The 16,933-nt window shown below is 42.3% G+C and overlaps 1 protein-coding gene across 1 annotated transcript in view; it reads right to left on the minus strand.

Annotated features, from left to right (window-relative positions):
- The window catches only part of PTPRZ1 (protein tyrosine phosphatase receptor type Z1), a 652,698-nt gene that overhangs the window by 306,716 nt on the left and 329,049 nt on the right, over nt 1–16,933 (minus strand). The window contains exons 4-5 of the mRNA XM_086966862.1: nt 9,274–9,425; nt 2,177–2,272 (exon numbers count right to left, since the gene is read on the minus strand). Coding sequence (XP_086822988.1) covers nt 2,177–2,272; nt 9,274–9,425 — 248 coding nt within the window. The remainder of the gene's footprint in view (nt 1–2,176; nt 2,273–9,273; nt 9,426–16,933) is intronic.

The raw sequence follows: 16,933 nt of genomic DNA on the forward strand, positions 1-16,933 counted from the left end.
GCTTGAGGACTTTGGAGGAGGGCTGAATTACTGCTGTATGATGTGTCTGAGCCTGAACTGCTTACTAAAATGAGTCACGAAAACCTCTTGCAAACGTCACATGATGTATTTCACCCTAACCTGGTGCCTAAGAGAAGTCTTTCAAACCCCTTCCTGCACTCACACAATATATCTGAGCCTGTCCTTGTCTCTGGGAGGATCTTTTCAAACACCTGCAGTTTGAGAGGAGGGACCTCGGTCGCAAACCCCTTCTCATCCTCAAACAAGTTATGTGAGCTAGGAATGTGCAAATGTGCAGAATGTGGTTTGCCATAATCTAATGTGACTTTTTCATTGAAGCACACAGTTTGTATAAAGAGGTCTTGCAAGATCTTGGAGGGAGATTTGTTTGAGGAGAACATGTTGCTCAGCAAGACATTTTGGGGCCTATTACGATGGAGGTCGGAGCATTCCGAACCCCATTGTCGGTTTCAATTCCGACTGGCTGACTATGTATCAGCCAGTCGGAATTGATATCGGCCGGTCATTCCGGCTGGCTTCCGATGGGCACAATGACCCCGTCGGCCAGAGGGAACCGGCTCGTAATCCCAAAGGGCGGGCCTTTTCGATTTTGGGATTACGATGCACGGTTTGCGGCATTGTTTCAATGCCAGCCTGTCCGACATGGAAACCATGTTGGAAAGCACGTTTGGAGGCCCCCAGCAGGGCCCCCTTCTTGTTGCGGCCTCCGGTTGGGGGCCGATAGGGCACCCATGGTGCCCCACAGTTAATCTCTGCCCCCCCCCAGGGTGCAGGGATTAACATCACCTCCAATTTTCCTATGGGAGCATGTACTCTGGCCAGTTTACGGCCACAATACATGCCCCCATCGGGAAATAATGGAATGTGACGAATAGTGTTTGGTCGCATCCAAATCAGGTGGTCGGGACAGCTGACCAGAGATCGTTCAGCCCGTATCCAAACCAGGCGGTCAGGACCGCCGACCAGAGGTCGGTCGGCCCCGTTTACGATACGGTGTCGGGTGGAAGCAATTCCGCCCAACATCATAATCTGTGTATGAAAGAGTTTCTTGCATGCAAAAATTGTGCACATTTTAGCAAAATGCACATAATGTGAAATTCAGGAATTATACAGTAATTACTAGCATAATCAAAAATTTTCCCAGGTCTAAAGTGAGCCTGGCACCAGGTATAGGAACAGACTCTCAAACCTCTACCCATTTCCCGATGTCTTTGATGGCAAGGACAATATAAAAAAAAATAAACTTTCACAATCCATGTTTTTGGCAGCTTTAAATACCAACACACGCACATGACAGGTATTTAAGAACAGAATTTGAATTGAAAAGCAAGGGAGAAAACATGTCTGTACTCATGCTGAGGCAATTATCTAGAAGAAGCTGCTAGAGAGATTGAGTAAAGGAGCACCACGAAAACTGACATAACAACAGCAAGCGGGCGGATTATAGCTTCGCTCGAATCGAGGCCTTCAGGGCATAATTCTTTGATGAAAACATGGCATTAGAAAGTCAAATGTGAAGAATCACGTGGGGGTAATTTACACAAATCAGAAATCTTTGCAGAGACTTGTGAAAAAGCAAAAGTGTAGATCCAGGCTGTGCCAGGATCTCAGGCTGAAAGAGGTTGAGTCATTTTAAACACAGATAAGGTAAAAAGAACGTGCTTTGATTAAAAATAAATAAATATAGACGACTGATGCAGAGAAAAAAACACACGTGCGAGCGGCCAGTAACATATCGGAAAATACACCAAATTGAACACAGAGGTGGGAGGGTGCAGAGCTCAACACGGAGTAGAACGTAAAGATTGTGACCTATACAAATAGCTGTAGGTCACAAAATCAAGTGACAAAACATTGTCCTGCCAATATATTCTCTCCAGCATATGGGCTAATCGAATATCATGAAGGTAAGTATGTATAGGTAAGTATAGGTTTGCAGGTATTAACTTCACATTTCTGTACCCTTAGTATGTTTATATCTGTATAAGGTATGTAGATGTGGAGATAAGACAAGACATTCTACGCTTACCTGTATATTTACGTAACGTCATCATATTTAGGTAGTGTATATTCTAGAGTCGATATTTAGGTACGACGGTATTTAAAGTTCAATATTGTGGTGGAAGTGCATGCAAACATAAACCATTAAGCATACCTCATATAAGATGGATAAAGCTTTTATTTTTCCATTTTCTTGCACCGCCTCGTCAAAACTTTTAAAAAGCTCTACATTGTAGCAATAAATTTGCATCTGCAAGAAAGAGAACATATGTTTACAAATGCTATACAGAAAAAGGTACACAATATATGCATCGAATACATCTTAGACTTCACAGGTAGAAAACAGCAGAAACATGTAGATTTTCAGGTACGGCTGACATGCAACTATTGATTAATGCATACTGTTTATTGTACAGTTCACTACATTCATGTAAGAATTTAAATTCCATATTTCAGCGTTCAATGAAAGTTGGCAAAGTTGTTATGAAAGATTTGAGGTCAAAGTCCTACATTCATTTAACGTTGGAAGAACATTTTGATTGGGAGCCATTTCACTTAAAGCAGGGCAAAAGTAAACAAGCACTGACTACTCCAACAGGTCTGGCTATCCAAAGTGGTGGGGATCTTTTGAGTGTTACGCCTAATAAAGCTGTTGTGTATATTTTTGTGAGACAGTGTGTGGGGAAAGCGGCACATACCCGTGCCATGGGTGTCATTTGTTTCGTGAAATGACATTGTGCATACCTGGACGCTTCACCGAGGCCTGAGTGACACAAGGGCATTTAAGCACTTGGGCAATCCATGTGAAGACATTCCCACCCTGCACGGAAACACTGAAACTTTGCACTACTGCAAACTCAGTGAATTTACAGGGGCCTCATCTTTGGGCCTTGACATACAAGGCACAAAGTAGTCTAGAAATCAAGTTTTATTCTTGGAGGGTGGCGGGAGTAGAGCATCTAGAGTAGGAATCATAGTTATCATCCTTTGCAACATAAGCCCCTTATTATTTATCAAGCTAACATGGTCAGTGATTTTAAGAAGTTCAGTTATACTAAAATAAATCTGACTGAGTAAGTAAAGTTATTTCGCAGGCCTATTGTAGCTCAGTCTTACATTCACTAATCAAGGGTACATTAAAAGAAGGCTAATGCCCATGTTATAGCCGTGTGCATCATCTGTTTGTAATAGTTCATTAATTAATGAGATGATTTAGCTTAGTTGTCATCAATTGGCAACGTGGATCCATGAATGGGGGGGCCATGTTACTTGTCAGGTGGGGGGGTACAGTTCTCCCATGAATCATCAGTGGCCAGGAGTGGGGACATGCACCAGGGGTGGGTACACAGGTCCACCTGTTGCAGGTGTCTGGCCTGGGAGAACAGGCACGTCAACATTTAGGGTGACAGCCAGCTCACGGCCTCAGAAGGAATATCACTTGCAGTAAAAATGTGCTATGCACTCCTTTTGGCCTCTTCATACTCTAAGGGCCTTATGTATGAAGACATTTTCCCATAGACACAGAATGGGCAAAACCCTTTGATACATCTGGCCCTAATACTCTCTCCCTTTCTAAAGCCTACTACTGATTTACCAAAAGGTTATTCTAACTTTTTGTCCCCTTTGCAGAGGCTCACTATCACCTACAAAGTGCAATCGCTAATGTAACCCCCACCATAAAAATACAAATCACCCTTTACCCCATTAAGTCACCTTGTGGAGTCAAAAGGCTCTCCATGAGCTGTCTGTAAAGAAAAAATCTTGTCCACATTAGACCACATGGCCCTAAGGAGATTCTGGTCCTTCTTCAGGAATTTGTGCACCTCCTACCCATGTTGATGGGAGCTGCTGGTCTGCAGCTTCGCTCTCCCACAGGGGGTGCTCTTCCTAAGTTACATGCAAGATCCATGCTTCGTCTGTGGTGCATCCTGTTGTTCAAAATGATCTTCCCCATTTTAATATTATGAGATCAACAGGTTTATATGTAAAGTTCCCTAATACTTTTCGGTGTAGAGATGCTTTATAAAATATTAAATAAAGAAAAGAATACATTCTTTTCACTTATGTTCATGGGGGCATTTGTTATTGCTATCAAGCATGGAAGAAGCATCACATTTCACATACCTGTCCTAACCTTTGCTCTCCTCACTGAAAAGATGAAATCCTTGCCCTATAATCTGGCTGCCATATTTGTGAGGGGCACAGCACAGAGTGACAGAAGACGTGGTTAAGGTGCACACTGATTGGAGCACCAGTTATCCTATATGCAAATCCCCTTAGCCATTCATACTTGTAAGGCAAAGCTAAAAAGTCAATGGGGTAGTGTAACAAAGTCTCTTATACCACATTTAATAGAATCAAGGATTATTCAAGTGGAAGATAACAACGCATCATCCACTTTCTAGCCTTCTGTCTACAACTTCAACCGTCATCCACAGAACCTCTGGACCCCTGCATTCCACAACTTCCTGTGCTTTGTAACCATGGATACCACACAGCTTCCACCATTTATACAGTCTGTGAGTCATAATCAGCAATATGTTTATATATGTGGACTTTGAATGGGGAACAGAAGAAAGAGGCAAAATAAACAAGGGCTCCTTTAAACCACTCAAAGGGTACCCTACCTGTGACTGAGTATGGGGTGAGGCAATATACTTCCACTCTTGTCTGGATTGCCTTCCTCCAGTCTTTTGCTTCTTGTTTGGCTATCTGTATAGTTTCTTTGAGCACTTTGTTGAACCTCTCAACCACCCTGTTAGATTCTCGGTGATATAAGGCATATTTATTGTGCTGAAATCCTCTTAGTGATAGCAAGTTTTCCATTTCTCATGAATCCAAATGTACCACATTGTCCGTCAAGATGGAATCCGGAATACCTTCTATGGCAAAAATCTCTTTTAAAAAACTCACTACATTTTTGTCCAGATCCCCTGCATAATCCTTATCTCAGACCACTTAGAGAATAAGTCCACCAACATCAGAGTATAGAATTGTCCGGAGTTGTTGGTCACTGGCCCCAAAATATACAGGGCTACTTGTTCCCATGGCATCTACTGTTGTTTTATCACCGCCATCGGTTGTCTCCTTGCTTTGCAGATTTTGTAACTGTTCCTGCAATCCAAGCACTCTCTAATAACTCGTAGCACCTGTTTATCTAACCATGGCAACCAGAAGTGTAGTCTTAATCTCTCTATAATGTTGCTGATACCCAGGTGTCCCTGGTGCATCAGGTTCATCAATTTATACCTCAGCCCTACAGGCAGAATCAATTTGGTGCCCCTCAACACCAACTCATGATGTTTTGACAACTCATTCCTGATCTCCCAACATTCATTGCTTGGTGGAGTCAGTTTCTTTGTATTCACCCCACCTTTCTCAATCAATGTAGTCACTTGGTTTAATTCTTCATCCTTAGCCACCTGGTCTTTCCACTCCTCCATATTCATAAGGCCTTCCATAACCTCACACACCTCAAACATGTCCAACTTCCATTGGTGTTCCTTAAGCAGCTCCTCTGCTTCTTCCACATTCACATCCATCAATCTTGACAAACAATCTGCCACACGATTTTCTGCCAGAAGTATGTATCCTACCCTACAATCACAGTCTTGTATTGAGATTATCTGCTTGCAAATTTGACTCAATACAGCATCAATTCTCTTTCTGTCAAAAATCTATTTCAGTGGGTTGTGGTCCGTTCTCACCATAAAGTGCATGATCCGTAATAAATTCTTCAATTTTTTTATGGCCCTGACTATACATGAAGCCTCTCTTTCAATAACCGAGTATCGATTCTCCGGTCCCTTCAGGTTCCTTGACATAAAATGATGCTGTGCTCTTGAATGCCACACCTTGTTTTAGGACAGCACCTAACCCTTTAGCACTGGCATCTGTAACGAACACCGATCTATCCTGCGTTCTGAAACTTTTCAATGAAGGAGCATGAAACAATGCCCCTTTAAGTTAATCAAATTCCCTATCACACTGTTTAGATCCTACAAACTGTATCCCTTTTTTCATGAGCTTTCACATGTTATATTTCATGCTGCAAAATTAGGGATGAATTTCCAATAATATTCAGACAGCCTCAAAAAAGTTAATCAAGCCTTCTACATGATCTGGGATGGCCAACCTTCTGATGGTTTCCACCAACTCCTTACTCGGATTGATTCCTCCTACTGTGAGTTTGTGTTCTAACTAGATGATTTCCTCACCCCCATGTTTACATTTGCTTTCCCTCAACATAAGACCACGCTGTTTAAATCTCTCCAGAACCATCCATTTGTCGCACTTAAAGTCGGCTCTTCTGGCGACATACAAAAAATGGTGGAGGTGCTATATTTTGCATTCTGTCCCACCAGGCACCTGCCAACTAGAATCTATATATTTATGTATCTATTGGTTCACAGGTGTCTGGCCAAATAGCCGAAGAGAGCACTAGTCCATGATAAGACACCCAACTAGCCCTCCGCTGCCTAAACCCACCTGGCTCCAATATGATACTCGAGGTTTGAAGAACCCTTCGCTGTCTAGCCTCACTAGTATCTGAAATGATACTTTAGTTCCAGTACCTGTGCTTGAGCTATAGTATCTTTTAGCGGTTATAGTCAATACATTGTGTAATTGGTTGACGCGTCTAAGTTCCCTACCTTATTGGAAGGCTATCCCAATCCAAAACAGCCACTGTCCTTCTTCACCAATTACAAATGGAGAATGCCCTACTTCTATTCAGAACCAACTTATAGGGAAGATATTCCAATCCAAAATGGCCACAGTCCTTCACCAATTACAATTGGAGAAGGCTCTTTCTCCAATCAGATCCACTGTTCCTAGTTTAATTGCTCATGTGCAGCACTCCTGGTCGGTGAAATGGGCAGAAATATGCGAGTGATGCTCTGAAGTGAGTGGGGATTTTGGGGAACTGGTTGTATGTAAAGTTACTTGCGCCCCTGAAACCAAATACTAAATACACAATGTCACGCACAGCGCCATTTAATGCTGATGCTTCCAAACTCATGCAGCCAGCAACATCAACATCGTCACGGCCTGAATTAGCACATGCTGATATAAAGCCCTTAACCAGTCCATCGCTCGTGCACCAGCCCACCAGCACATGTTATGCAGTCTGAAGTGCACGGCTAATATGCGGTGAACAGTCAAGAGCTGCGTGTCGTCTATTGGGTGGCTTTACCCCACCCGCATTAGACACCTTATAAAATGGCAACAACGATGCCCTAACAGCCCTGGTTTGTTGTAGACCAAGCTGTATCAAGCCTATGTCAGAATAAAGCCTTTGACATATTCAAAAGCCTACTTCTAATAGTAAATAAGGGACCTGTAAAATGTGCTTTGCGCCCACATGTCCTAGGTACACTATGTACAGAAGTTAGAAATACCAAGTATGTAACTGGCATACCTCTGTAGTAACATAATTCCTAAGTGCTACTTAGTGCACAACCTTTCATTTGCAACCCCCCTCTTTATGCAAACAATCCTTATTTGTATAACTTGAGTAAGTCATAACATGGAAAACGTATCTTTGTGGAATTTGGCTAGTTTACTGGTGAACTTACGTTCTTAGGATAAGTATCCTAAAAATGATTTTCTGCGAAATCCTATTTATGCACATGTCCCTGGAAGTCCATACAATGGATCTGCCATGCCCCATTGTGACTGTATTTACATTTGCCTGTGAAAAGGTGTGAATATCTATCATTGTCATGTAATTGGAGAACAAAGAGATCACCTGGTGTAAAGTCCGAAGGGAACGGAAGATTGCTATCCGTGGTAAATAGAAAAGTTAGTTGACTTACCCAACACACCCTGGAAACCTCTTTGTACATTTATGAGAAACGTGTTAAGGTGGGGTTGAGACTGTCTAACACATGCAAATGACATCCAGGAACCTCTAGAAGTCTTCTGTTTATATCAATTAAAGACATCATGTGACCCTTCCTCTGAGAATATGGCCTTTCCTTGGACACAATGAATCTTTCAATGGGGGGAAGAAGGGGCTACCTGAAAACCAGGATCACTTTTTCTACTCATGTGGTGAATAACGTACCTAATTTTGATAGGCAAACCACAAGGCGCACTTGTGAAACTCTAGCAATGAAACATAATTCCACCATTTTGCATAACACCAGCATACGGTTTTCTGAAATAGATTTGCTCACATGTCAGAGAAAATGGTTACATTTGAGCACAGCCCATTGTGGGAACTTTTTAAAAGTGGGCTCAGAGTCTTCCAACCCTTGGAACATACATGGAAGTTGAAGAAGGAAAGAAGAAGAAGCCTACTTGCTTTTAGCCTTGCTCCTCTTGACCACTAAGCTCTGGAAGTTGTTCTAAGAAGGCCAGGGAGCAGGCCTCTTGAAGGCCACAGAAAAACAATGAACTATAAGGCACCTTGAAAGATTGAAGGCACCTTGGAAGATAGCACTGGACATTTAGTTCTAGCCCTGAGGAAGAGGTGGATATAGGGAGACCCTGTCCCCCTACCTTATCCTGACAGTTTGGGACCTATGCAAGCTCTAGAGAAGAATTTAAAAAAAGTTTGACTCAGAATGTATTTAACATTCACAAGGACAGGATAAATTGCTGAGGTTAGCTGACAAATGTACGTATAACTTAGTCAGATTCAGCCTGAGAAACAAGGACGAAATTAAGTTTTACTCATTCATGCCAAGTGTGCTATTATTTGAGCTTTTAGTTTTTACACTCATGTTCATGTAACTACGATTCATGGCTACATTATGTAGATTATCTTCAAGAATATCCTTAATGTCCATCTATTTTCCTAACAATACAGTTGATTACTCTATGTTTCAAAACATTTGTGGACACCGAATATTTTGCTTATTTGGGTGGACACCAAATCTGCATGTGCTTAACGACTCCTCCGACACTTTCTCCTGCATTCCCGCTTGTGTGCAGCGTGCACACATTTAATCTATACATCACACAAATATAGCGCAGACTTACACAAGTACAGTTTGTGCTTTGGTGAAACATGAATTTGTACTCATTAATTATGTTTTTTCAACGCAGGACTAACTTATGCCTTAAGCAGTTGAGTTCTTTATGAATAGTTCTTGTTGCGCCTACTTGGTTACAAATTTAGTGGTCAATGATGAAATTTACACAAACATTTATTTAATTATCAGACGTACCTTATAGTGGTTTCTTAAATGTATTGCACAATTGTATTTCAGAAAAAAAACACAGAAAAAATGATATAGTCTTCACCTCCAGAGGAAATTTCCTTCCGTCCAAGCTATGTTCTGACCCATCGGATGAGGCATTGCACTTTCCCCAGTGAAAGGATATCTTGCTTGCTTTATATACTGCGTCCAGGGCACCGCCACTGAGCAAGTACTCATTCTTCAGATTAATTTCAACTATTAAAAAGAAAAAAAAAAACATAATTAAACCAGTAGTGTTACTCGTTTTGTGAAGCGGGATTTTATTGCGGTTACTGTTAACTATAGGTGCTGTTCTAGCGGGAATGTGGTTGTGATTCAGGAAGCAGCAGGAGAGTGAGCCAAGCAGGTTCATCAAACCACCACTGGAGTTCAAAGAGGATGCTGCACTTTCTGATCTCCACAATAAGAGGACAATAGTGTGTATGTCACTGTAAAGACCTCCAAAAACATTGCACCCACTTTATCACCTGCCAGTCTAAAGGTAAGCATATATTTACTTTGCTTTGTTCCACATCCACTTACCTATACCTGTAGTGTTCTGGTATTGTTGATGTTGTGGATGAGATATTTTGTAGGTGACTATGATGTTGTGGTATAACACCAGATAATAGGGTGGTATCTCCAGGACCTTCTCTGTTTGTAGCAGGGCCAGGGATGTTTATGAGTAGTCTGAGTATTAGGGCCAAGGTGCTCCATGACCTACTCTACACATAATAGGACACAAACGCTCGACAACATACTTGAAAACATTAGGGATAAACAGCCAGATTCATCATTGAAAAATCGGCTCGCAAAGGGCCAGATTCTGAGAATCTGGCCCTTTGCGAGCGCAATTTTTGCATTTGGGATTCATCATCCCAAATGCAAAAATCGCAAAATGCGAAATCGCTAAATTGCGAGGAATTGCATTTAACCCCTTCCATGCTGATGACGGAATCGCTCCGTCATCAGCTACAGTTGAGCTGTGCTGATGACGGAGCGGTTCCGTCATGGCCCGGCCGCCGCGCCTGCGCGGCGCTGATTTCGCGCCTGCGCGGGCGTTCTAAAGAGCGGGGCGGGTCATGACGGAACCGCTCCGTCACCAGCACAGCTCAACTGTAGCTGGTGACGGAGCGGTTCTGTCACCAGCATGCGGCGGCCGCGCGGCTGCCCCGCCCCTTTAGCGCTGCGGCGGAATAGCCGCCGCAGCGAAGGGGTTAAGGAATCTCTATTTGAGATTCCTTAAATGCAATTCATGAACCATTTTTGAATTGCGAAATCGCTATTTTTGGCCGCTATTTACCGCGAAGTCTGACTTCGTGGTAAATAGCGAAAACTTTGAAAAATGCACTTTAGTGCATTTTTCTAAGTTGTATGTTACACACACATGTCCTTTGGACATGTGTGTGCGCAACATCAGTCTACATTTACATTTCAGGTGTGCTACAGGGTGTCCTTTGGACACCCCTGGCACCCTTGAAATTGCATCCTTATTTGCGATTAGCAAATTGCTAATCGCAAATAAGGAATGCAAATAAGGAAGCTGTAGGAATCGCAAATAATATTGCGATTTCTACATGAATCCCGTTTTGCGAGTCATTAATAGCGTTTCCTTAATAATTGATATTAAGGACTGGCAAATCGGGACATTGATGAATCTGTCTGAAAGAGTTTCCCAACGTACTACGCATGCAGTAGGGCTATGGAGCACCATGATTTACTCTATGTGTAGTATGACCGAAAAGTTCCATGACCTACTCTGCACATAGTAGGACCAAGGAACTTTATAACTTATTGTTCACATAGTGCGTAAAATGCAGCTCCATGGCTTACTTTACCCACAGCAGGACCCAGGAGGGTTTTAACCTTCTGTGGATGTAGTAAGGCCAAAGAGCTTCATGAATTACTCTGCACATAATAGGGCCAATGAGTTTCATTACCTACACTCCACATACTAGAGATAAGGAGCCCCATAACCCACTTTGCACAAAGGACCCGACTACCAATTGGGTAGAGTGGTATCCTCGGATGAGCTACTGTTCTGATCCATTACAGCAAGCCCAGTGTTAGCACACCTGTAACCTGTAACCTACTCTGCACAAAGGGTGCGCTTATGAGTCGGGTAGATTCGTATTCCTGGGAGGGACACCAATCTACCCCATTACAACGGTTCCAGTGTACTGGCACATGGATTTCCCATGTGTCGGAACACCAAGAATAATATTATTGGCCAGATAATAAAGCTGGTAAAATTGACTATTTTCATTAAAAATAGTGATAAAACTTGTAAAATAAATAAATAAATAAATTTGATGCAGATAGGGCTACAGGCAAAGCACAACTCTGGCTCACAATCCTTGCCCGACCCCTACCCCATCGACAAAGGAGGAGCACAGGACACTCCCCCTTGCCAGCCCACAGCATACCTTCTTAATTTGACCTGGAAACCCATATCCCCTTTGTTCTTCCCTTTCCATGGGGACTAACTCATAACTGCAAAGTACTGGTGGGGTTGTTACTACAACTGGTAATCATGCCTGCAAATGGGCAAAGTGGTAGCAGTCAAACATCATGGACCAGGGTCTGTTGGGTATATACAGATTAAAGCACCGGACATGAAATGAACAGAGACACAATCTATGACATTGCTAGTTCTACTGGGCTCAGTAAGGCAGGGATCCAAGCGAAGATGGACAAATGTAGGCCTTTCGGAGAAGCAGTGTAGTATTACACATTGGCTAAGAATACCACCCTTAAACAGTTGTAGTCACTTATTGGTCAGTTGAGCTTTGTCAATAAGATGTTCTTGATGGATAAATTATTTTGCAGACAGCTGGCAAAGGCTACAGTAAGCTCATGTCGTGGGCCAATTTCATGCATCTCGATAAAGGCACCAAGCATTGCTACCATACCTCCAGCTCGACATCTCTTTCTTCTGTCTATCCTCTAGACCTTGGCATTGGCTTCACTTTCATAGAGGAGGATTGTTCAGTTTGGGCACCTATTCCCAGTGGACCAGTTCCTGTCCCCGGAAGACTATACATTTATTGGGAGTTGAAATGAATACTTTAGATGTGTTCACTTGTTTTTGACTGAGACAGGCCGCCAAGGTGGTATTTCCTACATTTCCTCTTACACCACAAGAATTTACTCCTCTGGCTCAAATGATACTTTCGGATAATCATAATAGATGACCCTCAAAACTTTACAAATTATGCTTGGATACTACTGAGATTTAGTTCTTGCCCGCTAATAGCTTATGATAAATTGATTTTGGTGATGATATTCACTATTAAGCTTGGGTACTTTACTGCTTTCAACTGAAATTAATTTCCACAAGCTACAGGCAAAAAATATACATTTGAAACTCTTAAATAGAATGTAATAAACCTTGTTGTATAGAACAAATTTCATAAGTCAATTAGTAGCAAATGTTGTAGAGGTGCTGTGGAACCTGCCAGCTTTTTTCATCTGGCCTGGCACTGCCCTGCCATATTTTCCTATTAGTGTAAGGTAAATGAGATGCAAGTTGACATAGTTGGCTGTCTATTGACCTTGACTCCCATAATTGCCTTACTTGGTTGAGTGGCGAATGATCCGCAGCCTGTCAGACAGCTTACAGCTTTTCTACTGTTGTAAAGCTAAATAAAGAGTGGCTAGGCATGGTTAAAGTGACCCCAGCACAAGACATACACCTGGATACAAGATGCTGTGTACAGTAATTACTCAACTGAATGCTTTGCTATGCTTCAGCCGATCCTCAATAAACAGTGGGATATATGGAGAACTTTAAGGGGCTATCGAGATAGACAAATCCAGTCCGATACAGAAGAAACTTGATTGAAGTCTGAAATAGTGGTAAGAACGATGCATATCAATTCTTTTTGACTTGTCAACCCTCTCATATGCCAGTTGACCCTTGATGAGACCCTGGTCCAGAGTGTTTTGGTGTGCTCAAAAGCTTTAATGTAAGAAACCTTGCCTTAATTTTCGTAATATCACAATTTTCTACTGGATATCCCCTCTAATTTTTTCCTATATAGTTCGCTGTTTAATAAGAGGTAATGTGGAAATGATCTTTTTATCTGATATGGCTAGATTGCACATTATTATGTTCTGAATTTCTTTAATTGCATTTTGGAAATTTAAATAAAGCTATTAAAAAAATAGAAAAATGCACCAAGCATGACTTGCAGGTCAGGGAAAAGCTTCTGAGTATATTTAATGGAGTATCTATATGGAGGGTTGCGTCATGGACCGATGCAGAATTGTATAGTTATGCAGCAGAGGTCACTGTTGCAAGTGAGGCAATGGTGTACTATTAAACGGTGGAAAAGCAGCCCACTACCAACACTCTTTTTTTTGGACCTGTGCTATAGTGTGGTGACACAGGAAGTGTTTCAGAGAAAGAGTGGCCTCCATGAACATCATTACGTCAATCGACCATTATGCAATAGCAGCAACTATGACCAAGAAGGGCTCAGGATACTGGCTCCTGCCAATTGAGCCACATGCATATGACTCAGAATCCAGCACGAGGAGAACAACAGGTTCAGTGGGTCAATCCTGCTTTTCAATTAAGTCTTTCAGATCCCATGAGTGATGTAAGCTATCATTCTTCAGAGTGAGAAGCAAAGTATGTGTGTGTGTTTATTTCTGTATTTTGCAAATATAAAAGCCACAACATATCGCAAAAGCGTTCAAGTGAGAATGGTGGAAAATGCACAGAGAACGTTTCTTTTGGGGAAATTGTCCACCACAAATTTAATTCCAAAAGCTAGTAAAAGGCTGGTATGATGGGGGAATTGGGCTGACAAATATTAAAAAGTACTACTGGGCGGCACAACTAGCTGCCATTAATCATTGCATATACCGACCCCAGAATGATCCGGGATATGCTATGAATAGATGGCTCTTGCCCGGTAGCAATCACACACAGGTGTTGTATTCCAGGCCTTCGAAATTCCACCCAACTGGGCCCACAAAACATTCTGATCAGGTGTGGCATTCAGTTCATAAGAGTATTGGATGGGCAAAGACCATAACACAGACCACTCCGCTGTGGGATACGGAACAATTGGGCTCCCTTTGGAGAACGAAAGGTTTCGATAAATGAGATACCGTTGGGATCTCTTAGGTGGGAGACCTTTGGGTAAGGGGGGAGGTAGTACCCTTTGTGACTCTCCAACAGAATCATGAACTGGTGGAGACTGAGAGATTCCGGTATCTGCAGGTATGAAATACTTTTCAAACAGCTATCCTGAAGGAGGAGACCCCTCCTGAGGCCTCTCCTCTCGAGGAAAGGCTTCTGGACGGATATATGCAGAGAAAAGCAATTTCCCCGACTTACTCAAAACTGAATAATCATTCACCTGATCCTCTTACACAGCTCTATGAAAAATGGGAGAGAGACTTGGCGGAGATAGAGGAGGAGGACTGGCAGGAAGCACTGGCATCCCCAAAGGAGGTGGCAATATCCTTTAAACTAAAACTGGTGCAGTTGAAAATATTGCACAGAATATATGTCACGGGGCCAGCTCTGGTCAAGATGGGATATAGAGACGACCCTAGCTGTAGAAGCCTATGTGGCCAGGAGGGCACGTTCTTCCATATAATATGGGAATGCTCATACATCAGTAGGTACTGGAGTGATGTCGTTTTGTGCATTGGGGAGGGAATGGGAGAGAGAATAACATCTGAGGCCAAATGATATCTATTAGACATATGGGAACAAACAGACTTGGGTAGCAAAGAGAGAACATGGGTGACGCTGGGTCTAATGATCGCTAAGAGAAACATAGCAAGAAAATGGGGGACCCAAGCATTCCGGACATGATGGAATGGGAAAGCGATATGGACTAGTGCATGTTCAGGGCGAAAACAGTATATGTATCATGAGGGTGCCCAAGAAAGTGGATGCAAATATGGGGTAAATGGAACGAATACAGTGGGATATATGCGTACCGCCCAGACTGCAGTCGCAGCTCTCCCCAGATGAATCAGAACCTTAATATGCAGAAGAATTCTAACCAAGATAGGTATTGAAATTAACCTATGTGTCCCACATCAATGATCGCTGTGATGCTATGTTTACAATAGCTGTGAAATCTGTACTGTTGAGCTTTGTACACAATAAAAAGATTTTTTCTTTTTTTTTTAAAAGCGTTCAAGTTACAATTTTTTCTTCCTGTTATCTGGTTTAAACCCTCAACAACTGATGGGCTTGAAAGATGTTTTTCTGAGCTCATTGAATTTTTTCTGCAGTCTTTAAAATAGAATAAAAGACCACCATTGTATAGTGCCTACTTTCAAGATTTTCAAATAACATTTTACCTGCCCCATGAAACAAAAGGCCGCAGTAAAAGACAACACAGTTGTGTGTCTTGGATACCATTGTATCACTATCCTTTTGAGTTCAATTTGTAAAATGATTGTCAGAAGATGTTTGGATTGTGTGTAATTTAAGGTGGTGTCCTTCTTAGACTGCTCTTCAGACACAGCATCTGTGTAAAGTGATGCTTCTCACAGCAATTTGCATTGTGGCTGTCTCCAAACTGGAGCACCCACAGAATTGGTAAAATGAAGTGCATCAGACGCTCAGAAGTAGTAATCAAGGACATATAATAGGGCAGACCTGAACCAGAAATGCCCTCATCTTGCACAACAGAAAATGCAGTCCTACCCTTCACCCAAACTATTTACTAAATGGAAGTGCTCAGGGGCAACTAATCAGCAGACTATTGCTAACAAGGTGTATTTTTAAAGGTGGCATTGTCTCCATCCACCTTCTTCACTTTAGTATTGGGATCACCAGGCACCAGACATCTGAATGCAGGCAAAACACTTCCACTGGAGGAAACTTCTCCTTCTCCTCCTTTTGCCACCCTAAACACGGAACATCCAAAATGGATCCCACTGGTTTTAGTACTCAGAATCCTACACACAGAGTCCTTCTACTACAAACATGCTACATATGCACTCCACAAACAGAAAGGATGTCAGGACAAGGTTGTAGGTTTCATATAACTGCAGAACTTTACATGAGAAGGGCAGGTGGGCTGTACAGTCACTGACATAGATAAATATGAATGATCAAATATTTGGGATCATCAAACGATAATGCTGCCACCACAACCTCAGGTGCGAAACCCAAGACAGGAGCAGTAGTCCTCTGTCTACTCTGAGGGCACGCTTGGCACGCCCCACCAAGTCCTTGACCTTGCAATGTTAGGAACAGGCAAAGGCCTCTGTGCACACTTTGGATTAATGTGGCATCAGCACGAAAAATAAAAGTCCGGAAACTAGATACACATGCAATCGGGCACTCAGGGCAAGGATACAGTCCATATACCACGCAGGGGACATTCCATCACAACAGCAGTCAATTGTACTGGCAGGCAGACGACTCGCCTGATTATAGTACTTGTCAAGATAACTAGTTTCACTCCTCAAACTGCATGCATCCCAAAAATCTCCTCCTACTATTTTCCAAAACCCTGCTTGAAAATCTAGAATTCACTTAGTATCTCTCTTCTTTCTGTTTTTGAATGACCCCCTTGTTACCTCCATCTTCTGCATGCCTCCTTTCTCTGAGTAATATGTACTCCAAGTCACATGCCCGTCTGCCTTAATCTCCTTTATTTGTATTTGTGCATACACTGCCTTAATCTCCTCATTGTATTTGTGCATACACATCCTTAATCTCCTCATTGTATTTGTGCATT

Source organism: Lissotriton vulgaris, chromosome 1_1, assembly GCF_964263255.1.
Source record: "Lissotriton vulgaris chromosome 1_1, aLisVul1.2, whole genome shotgun sequence".
Classification (NCBI taxonomy): Eukaryota; Metazoa; Chordata; class Amphibia; order Caudata; family Salamandridae; genus Lissotriton; species Lissotriton vulgaris.